Genomic DNA, 11,534 nt, shown 5'->3' on the forward strand with positions numbered 1-11,534 from the left:
GTATAAGGCATGAATTGTTACTCAAGAAGGAATTAAACCTTTATTGTTTTTTCTTTCATTTTTTTGTACGTTGTAAATCGAAGATTTTTTAAAATTTAATTTATTTAAGAAAAGGGCAGAAATCATAAGATTCTTTTCTTCTTCTGCTACCTTTCATTTAATTTTTTTGTTGTTGTATGTTGAATTTATGTTGTTTTGTTTTAAATGAATAAACTTTATAAATAAAATTTAAAAAAGACAGGTCAATTTTATGGCGCTTCGATCCAATTTTGTCAAAATAATTTTGATAAACAGCATTTTCATAACAACTGATGGTAGCAGTTACTTGGTTGTGGCATAGAACTGAACTACTAAGTGCCAGGAAAATACATAATTCTCCCTACTTTAATGTTTTTTAGTGTGTTACTTTGAGAACATTAGCTATTTTAAGTGTGTTTTGTTTATAAATATGTATTTTAAAATGTCAAGGTTTGTCAGTGTAAAGCATTCATAATCATAAGCAAAGCCTTATAATCAAGCCTCATCAGAATAATCATAAGCTAAGATGTCATAAATGATGTAAAAGAAAAGAAAACAAAAGTGTGGTTCCAGAAATGTGGTTGGTAATTAGCGGTGGGTGAGGGGCTAGCAGTATGAAGCCGAAGCAGATCTTAGACCAGCTCATTGTGTGAACAGATTCTGCTGTCATAACAAAGAAAACATCACAGTGGGATTACCATTTTCCCTCATCGCCAATATTGTATGTAATTAGATCTGACATTCTCAACTCCGTGCTGTAGCTGACTCATGAGCAAATCAATCATCGTCTTCCCCCAATTTGTGACTRCAGATGGTCATTACTGCTCCTCTTAATCCATATACAGGGAAGACATGTGCCTAAGACTGTACGTAATTTATGATAGTTTCTTGCTTGGTCTTCTGGGSTTTAAGGAGTTTCTCACCATGAAACRGCAAAGCAACCCTGATTTCACTTATTTTATTGTAAACAAAAACAGTATTCCACCTTGCAGCACTGTTTTAATGAAGAGTATATTGAATTCTTTGGTCTCTACATTTGTCACAACAAGGCACATTTTGGCATTTTGAAGGAGCGACATAAATGCCGAAACAGTTTCTYTAGTTTAAAATGGAAAGAATACATTACGTAACCGCACACAATTAGATCTAAAATCCCTCTTAAGTTTTCCTAAGCAGAAGCAGCAGGCAGGCAACGGGGATCCCTGACATTACTTACGTGATTACTTTGGAGGTTTTCCAGTAAGCTCGGGTCATTAAATCCAGCCTCGTCTGATGAGTGTGTGCTGTGCCTGAGGAGGAGGAAGTGAAGAGGTCAGCTCATCAAAACAGCTAAACATAAAGCTCAAAAAAAGCAAAGTGGAGCGTGGCATGAGGTTTTTTCTTTTCTTTTTTTTTTCAGAAAAACACAAAACATGCACACATTACAATTTGCCAGATGTAGCCCGATACATTTGCATGACTTCTTTTAGAGGTACAACAAAAGAAGTTAAAACTGTAAAGAGGTCACTGAAAAAATGGCCCATCTTCTCACTTTATTACCTCAATACTGACAAACCATTTGGTGCCAGCAGTATTGCCATCTGTTGAATCCACTACAGTGCAGGCAGAATGCAAATGTTGGCTCCCAAAGTTTCAATAAAATAATAACTCAAGAGACCGTTTGGGATTCAGCCCCCACAAAAAAAAAAAAAAAAAAAAATCAATAAAAATCTTCGAGAAAGCCTGCAAGATCTTTTAAAGCAGCAAAACTCAACATTTTACATCAAAGACTTCAAACCTCAGTGTGATCTGCAGAAGCCACACCCATGCTGCAAATCTCTGAGAACTGTCTTGAGCTTCAAATGTGAGAAAGAGATTATAAATGGGCGAGGAGCTGCCAGTGTCGAAGTTAGACGTTCACAGGAGGACAAGGTGCATAATTTCAGCCTCGCGAGAAAATTACTCACCGAAAAACCTGCCTTTATTTAATTCATTCCCACCGATATTTACTGAGCCACAAACAATAATAACCTCTGATTTATTTGATTAAAACTGTCCGTTCACATCAACARATACGCACAGTCACAAACAGCAAGTTCCCAAAGTACTGCACGCACACAGAAAAATAAACAAGGTCACGTTTTCCACAAGCTATCACGGCACTAATACATCACAGAAGCAGGAAAATAAACGACCATCATCGTACACCCATCATCTTACCAGTCGTCCTCTGCAAAACTAGCCTCCTCAGCCTCAGGGATGTGACTGTTGAAGCGAAGGTGGAAACAAAAAAGCATCTTGTTGACTTCAGTGAACATTCAGACGCCAGTTTTAGAGTTAGAGTGGGTTCTTCTATGAGGTTAAAGTATGGTAGGTTAGATGTAAGGCGTTGGAAGTTAGAGGATTAAAGCAAGCTTGTTAAATTATTCATTTTCATTCATAACGTTTCTTWTACTGCCAGGAGCTACATACTACCAGCACAAAATTTAAAATTCATCTTAGCACRAAGGGGAGAACACAAAGAAACACCTTGTACTTCATTTAAAAGGACATTTGAGATGCCTGAAAGCATACATATGCTTATCTAAAGTTATTACCAACACACACACACAAAAAAAGTTATGAAAATACCCATTAAGAATAAATCAAGTTAAATAGGATTACATGTAATTTGTTATGATTTGAAATGGTTCTGCTGGGAATTGTAGCTAATATCTAACTGTGTCTATCTTTAATATATTCAAAGAAAACTGCAAAGGGTTCCAGATAAAAGCTTTGTGCAACACTAACCAGTTCCGTTTGCRTGGCTTTTTATGTCTTTGTATAAACACCTCTGCATTCCCAAACCTTCGAACGTCGATAATTTTGAGCTCTTTCAAAGTTTCTAATAGAAATGTTTTATCGCTAACCAACTAATTTTGCTTCCCCGATATGTTAGCATGTAGCCAGGTGGAGATACATCAGGTTGACATGTGGTGCACATGCGCAGTCACAGCCAGAATAACATGATCAGAATAAGYGTTTGKATGCACGCCGCTCGGATCATCAATMGRCAACCAACCAACCGTCTCATTCAGATCACAAACTCATACCAATCGAGCTGAATCCGRTCAAAATATTCCAGTTGGGGCGTTTACATGATGCATTTTGTTCTGATTGGTTGTTTATTCTGATTACTTGCATCCATGTAAACATACTGTTTACTGACTTAAGTTGTGAGCATTTAGGAAGCTGGTAGACTTTAGCTGCTAAAGATGCTGCACACAACAATCTAGTCTTCACCCAATAGGTCTGAAATTTCAGTGCAAGTTTTGACTTACTGTTATTCTATTAACGAAAAAAAAACATTTCATAACTAAATGCACATTTTTGTATCTTAGAAGTACAGAATTAGTTAACAGTAACAGTCTCCACAGGACATTATAGCTCTGTTGATGTGTGACTCTTTTGCTTCCAGTTAAACATTTCTATCATTTGCAGCAACAAATACGTCTGAATCAACAAATTATTTAAAAAATATATTGTTCTTATAACTTCAACCTAATATTTTTGTGAGCTTTGCCACTAAAAACTATGCTATATGACTTCAGTCTGTTTGAGCGGGTGGGTCTTGAGAGGCTTTCATCAGCGTAACACCGGTTCTCCTTCAGATTTGGACTCCAATCCAGTGGAATTAATTAATGTCTGCACCCTTGGGGACAGCTTTATTAATTACAGCAGCACTGCGTTTGTGATGAGGTGCACATGCAAGCGGCAGCGTCGGTGTGTGTGTGTGTGTGGGGGGGGCTGGCACTGAATTACAAGTGATGCTAATCTGAGAGAACTAAGCACGGGATTGTACATGTAAAAGTCTGCGTTATCGTCAAGTATTCTTTAGTTTTACGCACAATTTTGGAACTTCTTTCTGAAGTAAAGTCAAATAATTAAAATGCAGTTTTCTAGGATTTTAATTTGAGATTAAAAACAAAACCAAAAAAAGCTTTAGATTATTATGACTCAGTATTTTCTTACTGACCAGAGATGAAAGCATCCAAGAACATGAAGGAACTAGAGACGGTCTATGAATAAATTAGGAATATTCAACATTAACCAGTGGACTGAACACTATTTAAACCCTCCTGTCTCTTGTAGTAGAGCTCCAAAAAAGAGAAGAAGTAATCCAAACCATGGCATCAGCAGACACTGTGGTCCTCCCTCATGCTTACAAGTCTTTATTAAATGCATTAGAGGAAAATATTTAGCCCCCACAGTCCTAAACAACAACCTAAAAGCTCCTTTGTGAACAGTTTTTAAACTTCAGCCACTCTGATACTGTTGACTCGAGGACCAGCAATGAGATGTTGCTAGTTTCTCACAGCCACAGCCAAATGAAATCTTTAGCAGCAAGAAATCAAGCTAACAGATCATTTTTTTGTCTTTCAGCCTGCACTTCATCAATCACACTTTTAATTGAATTCTAATGGGATGAATCATRCAGTGTCACGCCTGCACTTGCTTTCTGCTTCTCTGAAGACACACTCCGCTTGCCCACTTGTTTTGCATTTGTTGAGGCTAATTATCAAGGCATAAAATTAACATTTTTGTGGAAAACACCGAGGTCTGTCTTCATAAAAWGTTGAAATGYAACTAGGGCRGCACCGATTAGTTGAAAYAATYGATGACGTCGATTATGTAAATTTGTCGACGCAGATTTTTATTATCGATWCGCTGTATTACATAACCACCACRTGAATGTTCATGCAATTCCATTTCGGTACCTAAATGCATCATTGCGACCATATTGGCACAAGAGTGGTGAGTTTTCCATGCTTGTCCTGAACGCAGCATCGCGCAAGAGCGTAATGGCGTCAGCAGCCGCTGCTTCAGTTCAGTCTGAAGCTTGAAAACAAGCCTCRCAGCTCCTGGAGTAAAATTTACCGAACAGACCGCCTCTGAATTATCTGGTGGATTAATTATCTTGTGAACATGACGTTCACTTGCTCAAAGTAAATAAAGTACCGCCACTTTCTTTATTTCATCCACCATTAAACAGAGACCGGTGTTAGGTCGAGCCGTGTTCCCAGTTCCCCCAGCGTCTCAAACAACAGAGGAGCTTCCCGACACACGTCTGACCTAAAGAGCACAAGCAGCCAACAAGTGTTGGACGTGTTCTGGATGTTCAAAACGTAGCTTAAATACCTTTGATTTATTTTAACTGCATCCTCTTTTGTTTATTTGATTTAAACTTATTTGCCTTCCATGGACCTTCATCACATAATTTTTCTAGTGGGGAAATGACATCAATATAAATATGTGGAGCTGGATTTTAATTTGTGYAATAAGACAAAACAGTCTTGTTGTTTTCAACAGTTTTCACCTTAAAGAAATAAGTTACACAACTGATGTTACAATACAAAGAGTTGGATGTTGTCTTGATATTTTTTAAATTTTATATATTGAGAAATATGTTAAATAAAAAATAATAAATAAATGTTTATTATATGTTTATTATAGTTTTTCCAGAGTGACTTGAATTTTGCATGATTTAGTTCATTTGTTAGATTGTTAACATCTTGTACTATTTTTCTTTTAGTTGAATTTTATATGCTTTGGTTGAGATTTTATGTTGATGTTAAATCTTTAAAGCTTTTTTTGTTAAAGAATTGACTCTAGAGTGCATATTTTGTGTCCATGAAAAAACTATTACAGAAAATATTACAATATTAAAGAACTGTTCTTGTTAATTTGATGAAAACATTTTAAATATCCAGTGCRCTCACATCAGAATAACATAGATTTGTTGTTAGAATAATCGATTAATCGAAAAAAATAATTGTTAGATTAATCGATTAGAAAATAATCGTTTGGTACAGCACTAAATGTAACTATAATTTTTTCCCATTAGACTAGACTAGAGCTGGTGGAAAAGTTAATCAATGCGAGCTTCGGTTTCATCCAGGTGTTTAGAAAAAGATACTGTATGTAATATATGAACAAAACGTCCAGGAAAAATTGGGAGGGAAAAAAGAATTAAAATGTATTATTTTTTTAAAAACACAAATGCCTGCAAGGAAGATGTTGAAAGGATCTTTGCTTGCAAGTGTCTGTTCATGTTTTATTTATAGTTTACATTCACAGGAGCACTGATGCAGCTGCTAATGAGAAGGTGAGGAAGAAGAGAGAAACGCCAGATGCACTTTGATGCATACTCTGCATTTAATGAAGGTGAGGAGGGAGGCAACGGTGGAGGATGAGAGGAGAAAGTCAGGGAAAGTGAAAAGGGGGAAGAAAGCAGGACATACCCATAGGCCACACCAGCGATGGTGCACTTCTTGAACTGCATCACGTTACAGGTCAGCGTTCCTGTCTTGTCTGAAAAAATGTACTTCACCTATGTGAGTTTAAACAAAAAGCACAGTTAAAAGTCTAAACAAAACCTTTCCAAATAAAGAATTATACAATTACCAAGTTTAAATTATACGATTACCTGGCCTAGTTCTTCATTTAAATTGGACGTGCGGGCCATTGCAGGTGTGTTTGTGGGCTCATACAGCATGTCAGTATCCTAGAAAAAACCACCCAAAGCAATTAAAGCAAAAACTAAATCCCTAAAAAACAATCAATAATTCACTTCTCCCTAGACAGAACAAACTGGGACTGAGGAGAAAAAAAAGAAAGCAGCTATCCTGAATGCAGCTAAAAATGACTTGTGAGGAGCTAATTAAAAATTTTATGAATAAACTGAACTCAAAATAACTGTGGGTTAGTTAAAAAAAGATGGGATTCTTCAGTCAAGATCTTTGGTGCGGGTGGCCTAGTTCCTCCGATTATATAAGAGGACTTTAATCTTGTTCTTTAATCATAAGTTTATGGTTATGTAGGTTTCAGATATATTTAACTTTGCTACTATCTTTACATAACCTATAGATTCTCCTTTCATCGTATTGAGAGCAGACTATTCAAACGAAGGAATTACACTTAAGTGTTGCTTAATCAGTCAGATTTTATCAGCTTATATAAGGTTGAAATATGAAGGTAGGTAAGTAAATAATAATTGCTAGCTAAATTATCTAGTTTTTTTGTATGTTTGTTAATAAAGCATCAGTAAACAGGCGTTTAGCTGAAGGCCCCACAGTGGGTTGAGATATTGGAGTGGAGGCAGACATGAGTGCTTCGCTTTTCCCACCCATATTTTCAAACCTGTGACCTCCCGATCACAGGCTTTCCTTCTCTAACTTCTGTACCACCACTCCTCCCAAATTTACTGAATTTTTTATGGTCACAGCCTGCAATAATACAAAATATAACGTAAGCATGTAAGTTGTGTAGTTTTGTGAATAAACGTAAACACTGAGGTCAAAAAAAGTTACATTTTAAAGGTTATATAGCAAAAGCATGGTCAACGTAGCTGTAACTCACCCAGTTGATGAAAAAGGCTTGGATGAATTTGATCACCTCCAGTGTGACCAGGAGACTGATGGGTATCAGGTTGTTGAAAAGGATAATGAACGTGAGAAAGTTGAGGCCAAAGTTAGCAGCCCCGCCATCTGTCAGGGGACACGTTTTGGACAAAGGGGAATGATACACAAGAGACCCATCAGTGCTGATTTGTAAAGAGCAGTCGGTTAAATAAAAATGCCCAAGGCTCCTTCCGGCTAAGGATCAACATTATCCCAGGCTAGAAAAAATGTTTTGGGCCAATGTTGTGCATTAGCTGGAGTTAACCTTTTCTTCTACCCAAACTCATCCTCAACCGATTAGCAATCCAATTTAAAGTCCCAAAGATTCAAAGGTAGTGAACGGGGACTGAAGTATCTCATTAGTGTCACAGCAGCAGCCTTGGCATCCAGCATGATCCAGGCAATGAACTCTAAAAAAGCACTATGCAAAAGAATGCTGGTCCCGCAAAAAGCCCCCAAACAGCTGCTAATGAGAAACATGTAACCCCACTGACACCAAACGTGAAAACAGGAGGGATGTGATTTACCTTTCCTCAGCTCGCAGGAGGTGCAAATGTTACCTTCCTCAACCCAAGCCTTGAGCTTAGCTTTGCGATTGAGAGGGTCAGCCCTTCCACATGACACGGTTTGAAAACCAAAGATGGCACAACGGAAGTGGCAGAATGAAAAGCTACTGCTACGACAACACACGGAAGAGGGAGAACTTCTTTTTTAGAAGTGAGTGGGAGGAGGGGGGGGGGGGGGACAAACATTTCAGATGCTCTCAAGACAAAGGAGGGAGATTCAGTCCATAGCACATTCTCAACCAGCAAAAAGTGGACGAGAGTGGACGGAGTATGTCACCAAAAGACTCGCTGGGTTTTATTAATGAGGAGCAGGCTCATTATGACACAGAAATACCGAATTAGACCAGTTAATACAAACTAGCAAACCAGGACATGCTTTGCTGCAGGTCACGACTGCAGATTTACTGATTTTCTTTTGTCACAAAAAATGCCATGTTAAGAAAATCAAACACTCCAGGTGTGTTTAGAGAACGAATCATCAAATTAAATTAAGACTGAGTTACGTTCTTAAGAGTTTAGCAGGTCGACTGTACATTGGGGGAGAAGACTACTGCTGCCTGAAATCCTAAGTTGAACATTTTTTTACTGTACTTTCATCAAAAACAGAAGCATTGTGCTGAGATAGTCTGCAGGAAAAAGTTGGTTCTGAGCCTAAAACTGTCTGTAAGACCTTTAAGGMAGTGGTGCCAGAAAGGTTGTGGTGCTTCATGGTAATTATGATAATGAAACAAGAGATTCTGGTGCAATTGATGATCCCTGGCAAACTGGACCGGTAGCACCATTTTTAGATTATACTTGTGCAGATTTATTTTAAAAATGTAAAAAAGGCTATGACCATTCAAACATTTATTTAATGGTGCAAATCAGGGGTCTGCAACCTGTGGCTCTTTGGTCTCTCTGCAGCGGCTCTTTGAAGTTTTGACTGAAGCTAACATGAGATTATTTTTTTCTCACAACATAAAAGTTTATCTTTAGCAGTGTTGCTGTCAATCTGATTGCAATTATGTGACCAATAACACAAAGAGGCCAATAACTAAAATCCATCAGGGTTACCTTTGAAGACCTTTAAGACTAGACTAGATAATAAGAATTAAAAAGAAAGTAAACCTGCATAGTTCAGTTGTAGTTTTTATTAAATTTGATATAAAAAAAATAAGCAATATTTCTCTTGTTCACATGAATAAGGTATTTTGTTTTGACCTAAAGTGTAAAATAATAATAAACCTTAAAATTCGGAATACATTTTTAGTTTTATAACACACATGTTGCTGATTAATTGAAGTTACAATAATTTAGAAGAACACAAAGAGGAGTCAGAAAAAAAATGACATTCTCCTTCGCCTCTCTTTGGTCACAGGTAGACAATATGCTTTGGACAGAGCCTCAACAACTCCTTACAGAAAGAAATTATTTGAAGGTGAATGCTTGCTTTATAACTTCCACTTCCCTTGGTCGTACCGAATGTTTTGGAATAAGCTTGTAACRTTACTGCAGACAAAGCTTAAAGCCCTAAAAGTCCAATATATCAAAATAACAGCTTGGAAGTGGTGGGAGGGAGAGATGTAAGTTTTAATGCAAGCGTACATTGACCAGGGCACAACCTGTTCTAAAAAAGGCCTATTAGGGTACAGAGTAATGGCAACAGTGTCACGTTAAACACTTTGCGTACCAAGCTGAGAGCTTCATCTCAACAGAATAACTGTCACCACTGTTGTAATGGTAATTTAAATTAAGAAGGATAATTTGGCAATGCAAGTAACTTTTGGCAGGTTTTCAAAAAACTTGCTCTTTTTCTGTCTGTATGTTAAAAAAAATCCACAAAAGAAAAAAATGAGAGGAAGAGGCATTTAGAAAATGTCAGCTCTTGCTCCACAAACATGATGCAACTTGTGCACCATTTTGTTTCGCTTGCAGCCAAATGAAACACTGCTTTTCATTTCTGATGGAAAAAAAAGAGATTTTAAGAGAAAAAGACGATCTAATGCTGGTAAATTGCGAAGTGTTTAACGTGGCAGAAAAGAAAGATGAAGAAAAGGTGTTTATCAGGCACTGAAAATAATCAGACAAAGATATAAGAAAGCTGGAGGGGAAAAACCTATGGTTGGATCCCTGGTATGAGCTCGTCGATGGCATAGGCCCGTACAAAGTAGGGCAGCCATATACGGGGTGAGGGTAGGGGGCTTCATTTGCTTAGCAAAGGCAGAGCTTCAGTAAGGGGTTAGTAAGGGAGGGTCATTCACGGATGGCCAAGGCTTTTAAATGGTTGTTACCTGGAGCTGTTAAAAAAAATGACAACAAAGAAAACAAAAATCAAACAGAACATTAGAAAGGAACAAAAAAGTAAAGCAGAGCAGTGATATTCAACCATTTTTCTTTCAATGAGATTCATTCACAGCACATTTAGCCATGTCACTACTGTGTTTTCTCCGTTAACAGGGAATCCACTCATTCCCACATTGCCACATACTGTATTTCACTTGTTATACAAAAAAGCAAATGAACTGAGGCAACGTAAGAACAACACAACACGTACTAGCGTTTAAAAACTTAAAATGACCAAAGGAATAAGCCGATATGAACAAGCGAGATAAAATATGTGGAGTAAGATGTGCAGCAAGGGCTGCTGGGACTCTTACAGTTGAGGTCCATGTACCAGGCKTCATTGCCGTACTCGTACTTCCAGATGGTTTGGCCGATCGAGCAGACCAGAGAAATGCCCAGTAGGCAGCCAAACAGCACGAGGATCTGAAAGTTTGTGATGCGCTCCACGTTGGACAGCTTCAGAGGAGGCCGTGTGGAATTCTGGGTAACACAAGACAGCGGTTGAGAAGAAGAAGAAGAAGAAGAAGAAGAAGAAGGGAAGCATATAAATAGTTTCATACCGATCTGTGACATTTAGTTTATGGATTATTTTTGAATAAACTGTACAGAAAATGAAAAGCCTGAAAACTAATACTCAGAAAAAYTCCTTAACTGTTAGTTAAACAGTTTTTTTTTCTTGTTTTAGTATTTGGAAACACTCCATTTTCCTCCATTTCACCAGTTCAGAATGACTGTAACAGCATGTCACACAAAAATCTTGAAAAGTTATGGTTTCACCTGCATGAGTTTTGTGTCATGTCCTGTGTAGACCACCACACCATGGACCCACTGGGTGTTCCTGAGCTGAGCTCCTCGCAGTAAGATCTGGTCTGGACCCAAAGGTACTGTGCTGTAATAGTGAACATTGCTGAAGTAAGTACATTTAAACTTACAATACCTACTTCACTCCAAATCAGTACGTGTTGACCTGTACATGCAATTTTTGTGCTAATGTCTTGTCAAAAGCATGCCATTGTTATCTAAGAACATTTTTGTATGACAGATCATTTACAAAACATACAAAAACAATCTTTTTTTAACATTTTTGCAATTAGTCTTTTTGTTAACTTGTTAAAAAAATCTAGATGCTGCTTTAAAGGGATCCATGATTAGTTGTAACATTAGACTTTATTTAATAAACATATATTTTAACTGTAAAATAAAGACTGTA

General features: G+C 37.5%; 1 protein-coding gene across 12 annotated transcripts in view; it reads right to left on the reverse strand.

Annotated features, from left to right (window-relative positions):
* atp8a1 (ATPase phospholipid transporting 8A1) overlaps nucleotides 1–11,534 on the reverse strand; it is a gene marked incomplete at its 3' end in the record, with an annotated part of 86,277 nt that overhangs the window by 30,945 nt on the left and 43,798 nt on the right. For 6 of the 12 annotated variants that reach the window (XM_014019567.1, XM_014019566.1, XM_014019568.1 and 3 more), the window contains 8 exon segments: nucleotides 1,235–1,307; nucleotides 2,218–2,262; nucleotides 6,279–6,367; nucleotides 6,464–6,541; nucleotides 7,396–7,523; nucleotides 10,273–10,278; nucleotides 10,639–10,804; nucleotides 11,102–11,213. In XM_014019567.1, coding sequence (XP_013875021.1) covers nucleotides 1,235–1,307; nucleotides 2,218–2,262; nucleotides 6,279–6,367; nucleotides 6,464–6,541; nucleotides 7,396–7,523; nucleotides 10,273–10,278; nucleotides 10,639–10,804; nucleotides 11,102–11,213 — 697 coding nt within the window. 12 annotated transcript variants of the gene reach the window in all.

The sequence above is a fragment of the Austrofundulus limnaeus genome, unplaced genomic scaffold, assembly GCF_001266775.1.
Source record: "Austrofundulus limnaeus strain Quisiro unplaced genomic scaffold, Austrofundulus_limnaeus-1.0 Scaffold224, whole genome shotgun sequence".
In the NCBI taxonomy this organism is placed as follows: Eukaryota; Metazoa; Chordata; class Actinopteri; order Cyprinodontiformes; family Rivulidae; genus Austrofundulus; species Austrofundulus limnaeus.